Below are 15312 nucleotides of genomic sequence, written 5' to 3'. Positions count from 1 at the left end.
GGGCTGGGGCTGCACTGGCTTGTGTTGTTCACGCACGTTGTGCGCTCTGCCGTCCAGGACAGTGACTTAACAATCACATGATCACCACTGTCTGTCTGTTGTACTAGAAAACGTGAAAAAGGAAACTGAGTCTAACTCCCGTACCAAGTGTCACTGGAGAGAACAGTGAGCTTGTCAGGAGAGCGGGTAACGGGAGGGAAGGAACTTGAACCTAGGAGACGCCTGTACCCCCAAATCAAACCAAAGGCGACCTCTTGCCCTGAATCTGAAGTGAACCAAAGGGAGATGACAGATCAGGTTTCATGGGGAAGAGTTTCCCGATAGAGAAATGTGGTTTTATGATGGACTAACTTGCGGCAGTTTTGGTTTCATATAGTGAGGGGTCATCTTTGTGTATCAGAGAGAATGGCTTCAGGAAATGCACTGTGAGGGTGTGTTTGTGGGGAAACGCGAGGAAAGGGAAGTAGTTACTGCTTCCAGCTCTCGTGAAGGCCGTCTCGTCGGGGTCTGATTCTTCCTCCTTCAAAGCCCACGCAGCCCTGTGCTCCGTCCTCTGACGGGCTTCCCTGTCTTCAGACACACCTTTCACGCTCTCGCCTCGTCCTCTGTACAGAGCATTTCCTGAGTCCGCAGGGGCCTTGCCTTCCAGGAAGGCATTTCCACTGGCTGCCGTGCTGGGGTGCTTCCACCTCTGTTACTGCAGGCAGTCCTCCCTGTCACCCAGAATCAGCCCAAAGGTGGCAAAACACCTGATCCGCATTGAACTATGTATGCATCAGCAGCCTATCCCAGCTATGAACGCAACAGAGGTGAAGGGGTCACCCACCTCCATGGAAACGTGTATTTGGGGAGAGCAATAGTGAAAGGAATCTCCAAGAGGAATTTAGCCATTATCACAAAAACAAAATCATTCAGGAGATTGTCCATTTAGCATTTCTTTCATAGCACTATTAACTTCCTAATATTCCAAATGCATCTTTAAAAATTGCATGGGTCTTTGTCTTTTCTGCTATAATGTAAGCTTTACAAAGACGGAGATCTTTGTGAATGAATAAGTGGATTTTCATTTATACCTGTGAGCTGAGCTGCTCACAATGAACCGGATAAGGAAGTAAAGCTATTCTGATGCCTTATTTTCAGTCATGTTCACGAAATGTCTACTCCCCCAGAGGGATGGGAAGAAATGCCGCTTTCCCATTTGTGGTCCTGCCCAGAGCTGTCATTGTCATTGTCACAGCCCAAGCCACCCCACCCCCACCCCCAGTGACACCAAGGAGGGGCTCCTCCTGGGTCTTCTCTGGGCTTGTTTTACACCCACTCATCTATTCTCCAAACAGCAGGAAAATGTATTTTTAAACTACATTAGACGTTCGCTTCTCTGCTTAACATCCTTCTTTGGTGTTCCACATATGTTCCAGATAAAACCTGAGCCCCTAACCGTGATCAGTTAGGATCAGAAGTGGTCTGCCTTTCCCAGCCTACCGGCTGCGCTCTCCCCTGGCCCTGTGTGTCCACTCGCAGCGCGCACTTGGGCCACGTTTGTCCAGTAAATGAAAACTCTCCGACTCAGTGACTTAATCCCTGTGAATGATTACAACCGACATCAGAAAGTCAGCATCACCACGGGGGCGCTGTGTCTTTCGTCTCAGTGGAAATCATGTTGTCAGTGATTCTAATCTGCTGTCCTGGCAGTACACCAGACCTGTTACAACATGAACCTGAGTTTTTAGGCTAAAAACATATCCTGTTACTCCACTGTCTAGGCTCCAGTCGAGGCAAAATAGTTTAGTCAGTTAGGGACCTATGTGTTCCGCTTAGGAGTTGAAAAGAGAGAGAATTCATAGCACCTTCCAGCCCCACTCATACCCCACAACCGGGTACACACACCGCCCTCTTTCACCATTTGTTCTGAAACCTGAAAAGCTGCCTTCCCGCAGGAATTCATTGTGTGTGTTTAAACGCAACGTCTAAACCTAGTTAGAGGAGGAGCAATCGACTTTAAAGATCTGGACATGAGATTTTCTTTCTTTCGTCAAGTCCATATGGACTCCGTGGTGGGCAGGACAGAAGAATCTATTTTCTTGTCCCTGGACCACTGCTTTCCTTCATTCTTCAGCCTTGCACTTTGCGTGTTAGTTCGGGTCATTCGGTTTTGGAATGACCTCTGAAAAATCTACGCAGATCCGTGGTGATAGGCATTTGGAAGCCAATCTCAAGAAAAGGGGGGGTTAGACTAGTTGGAGACCAGGAAGGCCCCGGGTTCCTGTGTCTGGTCCCTCCCTGTGTGGTCTGGGAACCCAGGCTCAGGCCCACTGCACTCATCGCTAGTGGCACCTTGCTGTCCAGGTGGGGACACACTCCCCACGGCATTTGTGTGTTTCTGGAGCAGAGAATTCCATCAAGGGAGGCATGGAGATGGAAGGACCATCAGAACTTCGGAACAGTCTTAAAAAACACCAATTCTAAAATTACTCCTGCTTTGACTTTTTTAATCATGACGATTGATGGATGTTGAAATTAAAAGTATGGGGTTTTTATATTTATCAAAAGGAACACAGGGGGTTTTTCTTCCAGTTTTTTTATTCTTTAAAAGCACAGTTTGTAACCTTGCTGGTAAGTCACCTGGGGCCGATGATGTCTGGGTGTGGCACTCCAACTCCACAGACCGTAATCCATATGCTTCAGAGTGGTGGTATTCCCTTTGCTGTTATTACTAAAGTTTACTATTTATGGGCTGCTTACTGTTTGCCTGGGATCGTCTGAACATTGCAGTTGTGTTATCTTGTTTGGTCCTCGCAACTGTCCTATGAGGCAGACGCTGTCATCACCCCCCTTTACAGGGAGCTGAACTGAGACTTCTAGCATCAAGCAAATTGCCCAAGGCCACAGACATGGGTTTTTAAACCTTAGAAACAGTATGTCAACAATGATGACTAAAGACAAGGTGCAGTGATTATTATTGACTCACACAGCAACGCTTCTTCCTCTTAGGAGTCACCGTTTGGGAGTTGATGACCTTTGGGTCCAAGCCTTACGACGGGATCCCCGCGAGTGAGATCTCAACCGTCCTGGAGAAGGGAGAACGCCTGCCTCAGCCGCCCATCTGCACCATCGACGTCTACATGATCATGGTCAAGTGTGAGTGGCCGGCTGCACCTGGCCCTGGGCTGCCCTGAGCCAAGCGCCCCAGGCCTTCGACGCCCTGAACACATGCTGTCACGGTCCATAGGCAGGCACATCTGTAAACACCCCCTCAGACACTTCTGGAAGCACTTACCTGACGCACTGAACGCTGTGAGCTGACGTTTGCCCATGTTCACAAGCAAACAAGTAAAATCCAAGTCCCCCATAAGCCATTGCACCAAAATATTCTTCTCTCTGAGTTGCTCAGTGAAAAAGCTGCCCCACTTTTTGAAGCCTGTTACCAGAGAGACTGTTTTTAAATGCCTAACAATGAGTAACCACAAGAGGTTAACAGAATCGGCATTTCTGCTTTGACGTGAACCTTTTCAGATAGTGGATTTACGTGAGGCCTTCTGCAGTGGGAGCAAGTAAACATTTTAATCCATGTGTAGCTTGACGGTGACACTACCGCGCCATCAGAATCACGAATTCAGTAGGCTCTGCGGGTCACATTACATGTATGATGAGCATTTATACAGAAGGTAGCACAGGGAATGTGATCAAGTTAATGTAAATATTAAGCCTTTCTGAACTTTAGACCACAGAGTTAATCATTTTTAACATCCTTGCTTTAGGTTGCGGAAGCTGGGATCCAGAGAGGTTACATGATTTGTGTCAGGTCACGTAGCAGTCTGGCCCAGAATAGCTTGACGTCCTGCTGAGAGAAAATAAATAACCCTCAGGAATCAGGAGGATTTCCAGTCGATAGCTGTTCCTCCAGCATGTTTAATCTAGACTTGGATCATCGTGTACTCAAATGCACTGGCACGGCTGACAGAAGTATCCCCACCATGGAAGGCACTGAAGCACCCCGTCACGTGCACATGTGATTGCTTCAGTGTGTAATACAGTGAAAGCACCAGGGTGTGGAATTCCCAGACGCCGAGCTTCTTAAGAAAGTCCCTAATTTTCCCTAAACCGAAACTGGTTTCCAGCTTACTAGACTGCTGAGTGAATATGGATGAGGGTGAAGGTCAAGGGAGGGCTTTACTGAGAGACTTGGACTCAGAGCACCCTCCAGTCCGAGCAGTTCACAGAAAGCAGTGCATATCCTGCAGTCACTTAAGGTGATGACACCAGAATGCTGGCCCTTGGAAGGGGAGGTGCAGGAACGTAGAGCATGTTATTGTCATTCTGACTCCGATATGTGATGTCATCATGGTCTTTAAACAGTAATCAGTGCTGGTTTGCCGAGACTGAAAAACCTGTCACAGATTAGGTTTCGTCCTCATTTATTTGTCTAAAAGAATCTCACCGTAAGTGCGTTCTCTCAGCGATGCCATCTTTATCACTTCTTTCAGGGCTCTAATTGCACTGACTTTCCTCCTTCCTTCCCCAGGCTGGATGATCGATGCAGATAGTCGCCCAAAGTTCCGTGAGTTGATCATTGAATTCTCCAAAATGGCCCGAGACCCCCAGCGCTACCTTGTCATCCAGGTACCAGATCCCAGTCTGCACACCCACTGGGAAAATCCGTCTAATATGCATCAAATGTCACTGTGCTCCATCCGGTGCGGACACAGCCTCCCCGTCTCGCACGTCACACCATTAATCCTCAGTGCATTAGAACAAGCGCAGCCCAAGCTGTGGACTAAGTGGAGTGCGCCGTGGGGCCCTCAGCTCCATCTGCCACCCCTGTGAGCCCCTCACACTCAGCTCATATCATGGTCCCCTTAGCCAAAGCCTTATGTTGCTCTCCTGGAGGACCAGGGCTTTGGTGTCGGGCAAACCTGGGGCTTCAGATCCCTGACTCTGTACTTACAACGTTAGGTTAACAAAACTAAGCTCGCAGAGCTGCTTTAAAGATTCAGTGAAATAATACATGCAAAACACTTTGCAAAACGCCTAGAGGTTCTGCTCAGCAATCGCAGGGTGTGTGTGTTGGAGGGGAGGGACCCCACACCACCAAGCAAGCAGTTCTCCAGCACCAGCTGGTGTCCTTCAGTTCAGCTCGATCTGACACTGTCCACCTGGAGACAGCGTCAGATCCCACAGTCCTCCAGGGCCGCTTCCCCTCCCCCCAGTTCACATGCCCGTCCCAAGTCCAGGTTGTCACCTGGGCATCTGACCATCTGGCAGAAGGTTCCCACAACCCCCTCCTTGGGTTCCATTAATTTGCTAGAGTGGCTCTCAGAACTCAGAGAATCTTTTTACTTACTGGATCACTGGTTTACTCTAGAAGGGTGTAACTCAGGAACAGCCAGACAGAAGAGATGCAAGGGGCGAGGCATGGGGGAAGGGCGCAGTTTCCGTGCTGTCTGGGTGCACCACTCTCCCCAGATCTCCAGCGGTTCACCACCCCAAACCTCTGAACCCTGTCCTTTCGGGGTTTTATGGAGGCTTCATTACATAGGCCTGATTAAATCATTGGTCATTGGCAGTAGCTTCGACCCCTAGTCCCCCGGCGCTCCCTGGAGGTTAGGGGCGAGACTGAAAGTTCCGACCGTGTGATCCCATGGTTGTCTCCACTGGCCACCAGCCCCCATCTTTAGGTGCTTCCAGAAGTCTCCTGGTTAATGTAAGAGACACATAGGGAATTCCAGGGGCTTAGGAGCTCTGTGCCAGGAGCAGGGAAGACGACCAGATGTGTACTTCTCATCGTACACAGCACAGCACTCTGAATGCTGCGGCTTTGGCCCTTCCTTTTTCCTCCTGAGCTGTCTGCATTTCCTTTGAGGACTTTGAGACATCAGGGAATTTTCAGTGTCTTAGTTCCAGGTCTGGGGACATGGAAGGAGGAGCTGTACTTCACAGACCCGGGCAGGGGGAGGGGGGACGAGTGTATTAGAACTAAATTGGCAAACACACAAGCACCTGCTGACAGCAGACCTGCCTCGACAGCCAGTGGGTGGAACAGCGGCTCTCTGGACCTTTCTAATGGTCTCACAATCTCTGTGCCAGGGGGACGAGAGGATGCATTTGCCAAGCCCCACGGACTCCAACTTCTACCGCGCCCTGATGGACGAAGAGGACATGCAAGATGTCGTGGATGCGGACGAGTACCTCATCCCCCAGCAGGGCTTCTTCCACAGCCCCGCCAGCTCCCGGACGCCCCTCCTCAGTTCTCTGGTACCAAAGTCACTCTTGTTCAAGCTCTGCCTCCTGGTTTGAACAGGTTGAGTTTTAGCAAAAAATGATACCCATCTTGTGGAACTCACGCAGAGACAAAGAAGTAGACGTTAACCAGACGGTAAAGGCAAAATCAGAATGAAGCAATTCAGTGTATTAATTATCTTACTGCATTGCAACAACTGGGTCATACCCTCTTCTGGTCCACTAAGGAACAGCGTTAAGTCAGAACTAAATCTAGTTTTTCTAAAGCTAACGAGTCAAGACGGAATCAAGCCCCTTTAACCGCGCCCACTCCCGGAGCCCCGCCCCCCCCCCCCTGTCCTGCTCTCAGTGGGGATGGGCGAGCGTCCACGTGCACCGTAAACAGCTGTGATTCTTTTTCAGAGCTCCACCAGCAACACACCCACTGTGGCTTGCGGTGATCGAAACGGGGTAGGTATCAACTCCTGTAAAGCAGAATTAAATAACAGCTCTGTACCATGGCTCTATTAGACGTAAGAAATGCCCACCCTAACTCAGAAAGCTGGGATTTTCCTTCCTGTGTTGTTTGATCCCTACCCTAAGGCCAGCAATTAGCTATCACTTATCAAAATGCTATTGAAGATAGAGTTGAAGGACAGCGCGTCGTGCAGGTCATGGACCTGGCAGTTGTTAGAGATGCGAACGGTCGGGCCAGCACCCCGCACCTGCTGACTCAGGATCTGCGGGGAGGGGCCTGGCCGTCTGTATGTGAGCCCACCTTGCGGGTGATGCTGTTGCTTGGTGTGTGAAGCCTTGATTAGACCCACACTCACCAGTGTAGCAGCCACCAGCCACATGTGGCTGCTTAAGTTACAATTTGAAATTCAGTTCCTCACACATGTGGTTAGTAGCTACCGCGTGGACGAGCACAGACTACGGAACATGTCTGTCATTGCAGAAAGCCCTGCTGGACGGCCCCGGCCAGGGCCGTGCCACTTGCCCTGGGGTCTGTGGGCCGCCTGTGGGTGGTGCGGGTCCTCTCCTAGACCTGCTGAATCATTATCTGCAGGTAAACGGGCTGTCAGGTGATCCTGATACCCCCGCCGAAGTGAGCGGCACTGGCTGGAGTAACCTTGCCTCATCTCCTCCCCAGCAGAGCTATCCCCTCCAGGAAGATAGCTTCTTGCAGCGGTACAGCTCAGACCCCACTGGCACCTTGACCGAGGACAGCATAGATGACGCCTTCCTTCCAGCACCCGGTGAGTGCCTCACTCTGGAAGCAGCCATGCCCCTGAGCCCCCGTCCCCAGTGCCCCGGCCAGCTGCTGCTTTCGAGCTGGTCCGGAGGTGGGGCCCATGGCACGCGTGCAGACACGATGGATGGAGGAAGAGGCCGATCGACAGAAACCGCTGGGCGTGTGCACGGGTCTCTGAGGGGCTCAAGGCATGTCCAGGCTGTCTATAGAATGAATCTGCACATTTTCTAAAATTGAAGCAAACAGCAGAGATATACATGTGTCAGTGTGTGAGCATGTGTGGGTGTGTGTGTGACACATTTGATCTCTGTTCTCTCTCCTGGCTCCATTCTTGGCCTGTGAAACATGTATTTCCCTAATCTAAGCTTTATCCCCAGACACACACACACACACCCCCCTCAAGGGAGGCTGTCCTCTGAGGACTTTAAATTGGCAAACGATAAACGTGCCCATTGCTTTGAGAAGGACAGAAAACAGCGCCATTTATTTTAGCCAGAGAGTCGTCTCCCCAGGCTTCCCTGCTTCTGTCACCCGTTGCCTCACTGAATATTCACGGCTTCAGAATGAGCCGTGGAATCCTGCTTAGGATGATGCTTTGCTGATTACGTCTGATTTCTTTTCAATTTCAGAATACGTAAACCAGTCTATTCCCAAAAGGCCCGCGGGCTCTGTCCAGAACCCCGTCTATCACAATCAGCCTCTAAACCCGGCTCCAGGCAGAGACCCTCACTACCAGAATTCCCACAGCAATGCCGTGGACAGCCCTGAGTATCTCAACACCACCCATCCCGCCTGCACCAACGGTGTGCTCGACGGCCCTGCCCTCTGGGCACAGAAAGGCGGTCACCAAATTAACCTGGACAACCCTGACTACCAGCAGGCCTTCCTTCCCAAGGAAGCCAAGTCAAATGGCATCTTTAAGGGTTCTGCCGCTGAAAATGCAGAATACCTAAGGGTAGCACCAGCGGGCAGCGACCTTACCGGGGCCTGACCATGGTGGACGGCCTCAGCCCTAAAAAGTCCAGCCCCTTCATTCCCCAGGACCAAGCCACGGCAGCTACTCAGTCCCGTCAGCCATACTCACATTAACTCTTGGACCCATGGACTGGTTTGGCCACATCTGCCGTGATCAGCCCATCTTTCAGCCAACAAGTGCCCCCGGCTCGGATGCACTTAGGGGAGCTGCAGGGACGTTCCTTTGTCTTCAGACTGTGAGGCTTCCACAAAAGGCATCCAGAAAGAATGTTGTCCATTTGGGCAGAAGTTCACCTTTCAATGAGGTATATTTGAAAAACACTAAATATGTTTAAGGAGTTTTATTGCTTGGGGACCTCTGGGGTTTTGTCATTGATTTTGCTCTCAATGGGCTTGTCCAATGAGGGACAGTCTTGCTCGTAGCACCTGTGGCACTGAGTTGACCCAGGCCCACCTGTGACCGAGAAGCAAGGGTCAGCCTTCCAGCTAACACTTGATTCCATTGGCTCCGCTTGGAGACTCTTCCACTGCAAGACAGTTGAATAACGAACCAGTCCTCTGGATCCTAAGCAGGCCCGATTGGTACTATATCAAATCACGGCAGGTGCAAGAGGATAAGCCACTTGGAACTCTTCCTGGGCAAGGAAGAAACAGAGGGGGTAGAATTCTTCCTCAGACTTACTTTTATATGAATGTCTCCATGGTACTTAACTCTCCATTGGTTGACCCGTGTTTTCTAATTACAAGTATCAGATTTGTTTCTTTTCCATTCCACTGCGGTGAAATTCAGCATGCTTTCCCTGTCAGCAGGAGGGGACGGTAACCAAGACCGGCTCATATTTCATTCGTCAGCATTCAGACCAGTTGCCTTTAATTGAGATGGAATGACAGTGCAAAAAGGGGCCAATCCCCCAGATGTGAGTCTCAGAGGAAATACATCAGGTCCTTTGGGGGTCAGGGGACAGGCATGTATCGGGAGACTGCAAGAACGAAGCTGCTCTTACAACTTCTAGCTCCCCCCGACAAAAAAAAAAAAAAATTTGTTCAAGCTACTCACGGAAGATAGTTTTCTTTTTATTTCACTTCCAGGCTTTTTTCCTCCAAGGGTACTTTGCCCCTCACTGGCAAGCGGCCCCGAAGCTCCTCCTTCCCTTGGTAAGCTGAAGGGTCCAGGCTCTGGGGCAGCTCTGCGGAAATGTCTCGCCCTCACCACCACTGGCACGCTTTAGAATAGAGACAGCAGTTTGTGTCGTGTGGAATTCAAGCGGTAAATATGAAATTTAATTTGATGATACTGCCTTCATAGCATCTATAGGCATGTGAGAAGAAGAAAACAATTTCCCCTTAAAATAACTCCCTGTAATTGGAGGACCTGCTGCTTAGGACACCAGCATTTTCTCACCCGTGTCCCCGCACCCTGACTGTTAACACCCTTCTTGGTAGACAGTGTTATAAACACTCTTAGTCAACACCCACTTCAGCCAGGAAGAAGTGTTTCAGACAATATTTTCAGCCGCCCATCCCACATCCCACATACACGATTTTCCTTTAGCTTTTAAGTTATTTATTGACTCAGATGGATCAGGGCCCCCGTTTTGTTACCAAAGTATTTTATCTTGTCTCAGTGGAAATATAAACTATATTCAATTCAATTCCATCACATCGTGTTCCAAATACCCTTGAACACCTTACCAGCCTGGCATAGGTACTGAAGATAAACAAAACATAATCCGTGATTCCACGAAATTCACAATTTAGCGAAGAAAACTGACTCACAAACGCCAGCCTTAAAACGATATGACACATGCCAGACGTGACATGTCAGCCCAGCACCGTGACAGCACAAAGCAGGGAGTAAGGGGGACCGGGTCCTGGAGGAGCCGTGGTGGAGTTGGGTTAAAAGACCCCCCCAGGGCGTCAGCCACTGGAAAATGGAAAGTGCATTCCCAGCAGAGGGAGCCTCAACCACGGAGGCATCTGCCGCAGGAACCACTCGTGCAGCCGGTCTACAGGCCCACTGCCCCTTCCGGCCTGGGAGTTACATTCCCCAGGGGCCCTTCGGGTCCGTCCCCACGGGGGATTTGGAAATGATTTGAGGAAAGATTAAACACCACCTCTTAAGAATCTGAAATTTTATGTCCTTGTCAGTAAACCACTTTCATTATTTATTCACCTCAGAACATAAATACTTTAGCCCACGACTTATCCAGCCCTGAGAAACACAACGATTCACATTCTGCTGTCACTTACTTGTCAGGAAACAGATGGTGAGGGAGGACCACAGGGTGCTGGTCCAACTGTAGCGCTAAAACCCTAGTATTTTTGTAATTTGAAATACTTTACTATAACATAATAAAACAGCGGGAACTATTCAGCTTTTTTCTTCTTTGTATTTCAGTTTTCCTGCATAAAATGTAGTTGCTAAATTCTCTTAAAGATTGTTTCCTAGAATGGTCTCACTATGTCTGTCCAAGGAGGTGCAGGGGGGCCTGTAGATGCTTCAGAGCCCAAGAGAGCCTGAGTCCAGTCCGGGGGTCCCTGGGGGGTCAGGAGGGGGGCTCCCAGGGCTCCAGGATTCCCACATCGTGGCTCTGACTGGCCAGACCTCAGGGCTTAACGCTCACCCCTTTGGTTCCTCCTAGTTGACACGAGGCCCCGAGGTCCCACAGAGAGCCTGTCTTCTGTTTCCTCCCCAGCCATCCCTGGAACCCTTCCCCACGGCTCAGCTCCAGACCAGGCCTTTGGACACAGGTCAGGGGGAAGTAGGAGTCGGAGGCTAACATTTACAGCTGACCCTTGAACAACATGGGTGCGGGTCTCTTTAGGCGTGGATTTTTTCCCTAGTGAACATGGCAGTTCTACGCGAGCCCCAGCTGGCTGAATCCTCACATAAAGAACCGGAGGCTGCAGAGCGCCGACTTGCTAAAGTTACTGGCGGGTCCACTGCTCAGAAGGGTCAGCACCCCAGCCTGAGTCATTCCAGGGTCAGCTGTCCAGTGGGCCTGACACACATCTTCTCACATAATCTTTAAGGAGTCCCTGTTGTCACACGCTACGAAAAATTGTTCTGTCACCTCAGGAAGACAGGCGAATCTTCCAAACTCTAGGTTTGCTCTGGTCCGAGTTGTCACTGATTCTACAGCTAGGGGCACAGTGGTGGAGACAGCAGGTTGCATTCCAGCTGACACTAAGGCTTAGGTATTTGTTGAAAGTTCTTAATTTTGAGCTTTAGTCCTCCCCCGCCCCCACTGCAGACAGACGTGAACCATGAATTGCAGAAGCACAAAGGTCGTGGTTCTCAGGCTGGCTGCCCTTGGGAGTCTCCTGGGTCCCAACGAAAAAGGGTCTGAATTTGCCTCAGGGCAGCCTGGGCCCAGGGAGTTTCAGAGCTCCCCCAGGTGACTCTAATGAGCACCAGAGTTTGGGAAGCAGCGGTGCTAAGGAAAGGCTCTGCAGGGGAGACTCAGCTCTGGGCCGGCGGCCTCCCGCTCGTGGCGTGCTCAGCGTATAGGATGCAGCTGCTCGCTTTCAGTGCCACGGTTCTCACCCTTGCTGCCCACCAGGACCCCCTGTGAGCTCAAAAGGACCAAGTGAATGGGAATTCTACGGGCTCCCCATGTGACTGTAATGGGCAACCAGAGTTGAAACCCTCATCTCTAAAGTCACCTTCCCTTGTACAAGCCTAGGCGTCTACACCGTGCCCCCAAGTCAGGGCAGAATCAGAGAAACTGTGTGTGTGGAAGAGATTCCTGAGGCAGGGCCAGAACGAGCCCACAGTCCCTGGTGTGCCTGGAGACTCAGCCACTGGTGGCCATTCCAGAAGCCTCTAATTCCTTGTCACCAGCAGCTAACTGATCCTGAAAGTGGCAGATACCCAAATCTGAGCCTTGAGAAAGCCCTGGACAGTTTCATTTCCTAAGAAGTATTAGAAAAATCCATCTCCTGCTGCAGGGAATGAGCTGCTCACCCAAAGCAACAGCTGTTGAACTTGCCCTTAACATCTACTCTGCATTTCTTTCCTGGTGACGAGCACATTATTACAACATAATGATCTGTGTTTTTTCTTTGCTGGGGCTGTAAAACCTTAGTGAATAGAAACCCCTACCTCTGTCACCAATCACACCGGCTGCATCAGGAGCACAGATTTTTTACTATTAAAGACACATTCCAACAAGATTTTTAAACGTAAGCCTATTTTTGTAACTTTTTTCAGCACTGAACTTTGTAAGGTGTATTTATAGGAAAACTCACTTTTCTACTAAAAGAAATAGCTTACCTTAGAAAGACTGCAAGAGAATCAAAATTTGAAACGGAAATTTTTGTTTAAAGGGATTTGACTGAAACAAGAGGAAATTCTCTTCTCTCTCATAAAAAGGCACAACATCATTGCAGAGCTAGGCTAGGTCATTGTCCTGATGAAGAGGAGACTCGTTTTTATATCTATAAAGTGAGAAAAAGGTGGAAAGCACATTTAGTTTCTTGGTCTGAAGCAGGTTCATTTGACTGGGGCAGTTCAGTGGGAAAGAATCACTGTTACGACTAATACACAACTTCAGCTGCATGCCGTGCTCCACCCATCTGCCAACGGGACCCTGTAAATGTGGGAAAAACAACAGCGGAGCACTTTGTTGGTTTCTCTATCCCAATCTGACTTTGATGCAAAGGATTTTATTTTTGTATTTACCATTGATATGCAATTACAATACAGACGAGAAATACCAGCAGAGCCCTAACAATGTTTAGCATGTTTGATGAATGCCACCAAAGGTCTTCCAAACTAAGCCGTTCCCACACCCTAGGGATGGGGTTCTCAACGCCGGCTGCACAGTGAAATCGAGGGGGGAGCTCTTGAAATCTTGAGGCCCAGCCGTGCCTCAGGCCAGCGAAACCCAGGATCTATACTTTGTAAAACTCCTAAAATCATTCTGATGTGCAGCCAAGGCTGAGAACCACCTGCCTAGGGATTAGCCACAGGTGTGTGGACTCGCAGGCAGATTCTGCAGTTGTAGACACCTGAGGACTGAGAGAAGTCCCAAGCACAAACACCCCAGCATCGGACTTCCCTGGTGGTGCAGTGGTTAAGAATCCACCTGCCAATGCAGGGGGCATGGGTACCAGCCCTGGTCTGGGAAGATCCCACATACCACAGAACACCTAAGCCCGTGCGCCACAACTACTGAGCCTGTGCTCTAGAGCCCACGAGCCACGACTACTGAGCCTGTGAGCCTAGAGCCCCTGCTGGGCAACAAGAGAAGCCACCGCAATGAGAAACCTCTGCACCGCAACGAAGAGTAGCCCCCGCTCGCCACAACTAGAGAAAGCCTGTGTGCAGCAACGAAGACCCAACACAGCCAAAAATAAATTAATTAAATAAATTAATTTTTTAAAAAACCCAGCATCACTTGCCGAGCGTCAGGAACCTGGCTGGATGGGGAGGGTCCAGGGCACGTGCCCAAGCACTAGAGGGGAGAGGGCCAAAAGGAAATACAGAACAGACCCCTTTTTTCCATGTCTTCCACTGAAAGTGGACTGATCGTGAGCATCCTTGCTGCTTGTGCAACCAGCTGGCTGCCCTGCCTGGAGCCGCTGTGCATCCTTTATTGCCCAGGGAGGAGGGAAGCAGTTAGCCACAGAGGGAGCCGGCAAGGAGACTGCATGAGTAGTTGGATGGCGTTGGTAAAAACCAGAGCCAATGAGAGGATGCTTGCTTTAAGAAACACGTCTTACATTTTTTTTCTATATTACATCTGGGATAAAATCTGAAGCAATTAGTACTGTTTTCTCTTCCACAAGCACAATATGCCTTCCGAGATTACACATTCCCATCTGAATTGCCAGCAGAAGTACTAAAAATCCCCACCCTATCACCTGGTAGATAAAACTACACACTTTTAGGTGCGTTTACTTATTTATTTTTTTAAAAACAGAAACCCTTTTGACTTAATTTGGCTACAGAGTAATCTTGCTGTCTAATATACACTCTTGGAAACAAAGACATGCTATGGATCTGATGACTGATACTAGAGGTGATGATGTAACTGATTAGCCTCAGACACCAATAACTTCGTTTTGAAACAAGCAATACTTTTTATAGCTTCTATCTATGGTACGTTTTAACATTGTAAAGTTTTGCTATGATGAAAGCAATATTTGTACAAATGGAAAGCAAGGTTTTCTTTTATATGGTTTACACTGTTGATCAAAACATGTTGATTGTATATGGAGTATTAAAAAATTAGATGTATACTATTCATTGTTCGTTACTCATACTTACCTTATAAAAAATAATATTGCATTCCTGTTAATGCAGTGTTGATATTAGTTATTAATCATATCTGACCTACTGTAGATGCTCTTTCCTGACAACTTTTTAACGTTCATTAATAAACTTTATTTTTAGAGCAGTTTGAGTTTCAACAACTGCAAAACCGAGGAGAAATTATGGAGAGTTACCGTATGCCCTCTGCTCCCCAGGCTTCCCGCTCCCGCCGTCTACACCGTAGGGCCTGATACGCTTCAGCGAGTGGAGCCGTCTCAATGCCGTGTCGTGCAGGGCACACCTCCCAAGATCTCCCCTTCCCAGATCTCCTCCGAGAGAGGCCTCCTTGTGGAAGAGATGAGTCTGTAGCAAGGTTGTGTTTCCTCGGGACACCAGAAGTTTGTTGTTGCGATTCTGCTCCGTAATAAACACTGAAAGTCAGAGACGTTCACAAACCACAACCCTGTGCTCGGGCGTCGGGCCCAGCTGCTCCAACTCTCTCCCCATCGCCCCCCGTACCACGGGGAAGACCTGCCTGCCCACCCTGCGCCATTTCCTCACTCGCCCGTGGAGGAAACCAGCAGCGCTGAGGGAAGATGCTGTGTTG

The 15312-nt window shown here is 49.4% G+C and overlaps 1 protein-coding gene across 2 annotated transcripts in view; it reads left to right on the top strand.

Annotated features, from left to right (window-relative positions):
* The window catches only part of EGFR (epidermal growth factor receptor), a 62347-nt gene extending 47543 nt beyond the window's left edge, over positions 1-14804 (top strand). Inside the window, exons 22-27 of one of the 2 annotated variants that reach the window (XM_082661647.1) lie at positions 2992-3138; positions 4523-4620; positions 6085-6252; positions 6640-6687; positions 7373-7475; positions 8101-14804. In XM_082661647.1, coding sequence (XP_082517773.1) covers positions 2992-3138; positions 4523-4620; positions 6085-6252; positions 6640-6687; positions 7373-7475; positions 8101-8462 — 926 coding nt within the window. In that variant the 3' untranslated portion in view covers positions 8463-14804. Of the gene's footprint in view, positions 1-2991; positions 3139-4522; positions 4621-6084; positions 6253-6639; positions 6688-7369; positions 7476-8100 lie in introns of both variants that reach the window. The other variant, XM_082661646.1, reaches the window with a different exon arrangement.
* Positions 14805-15312: the final 508 nt, after the last annotated feature.

Source organism: Grampus griseus (assembly GCF_964374135.1).
Source record: "Grampus griseus genome assembly, chromosome: 9".
Taxonomy (NCBI): Eukaryota; Metazoa; Chordata; class Mammalia; order Artiodactyla; family Delphinidae; genus Grampus; species Grampus griseus.
The sequence above is the reverse complement of the archived record's forward strand: the minus strand, read 5'-3'. Positions and strand labels throughout refer to the sequence as shown.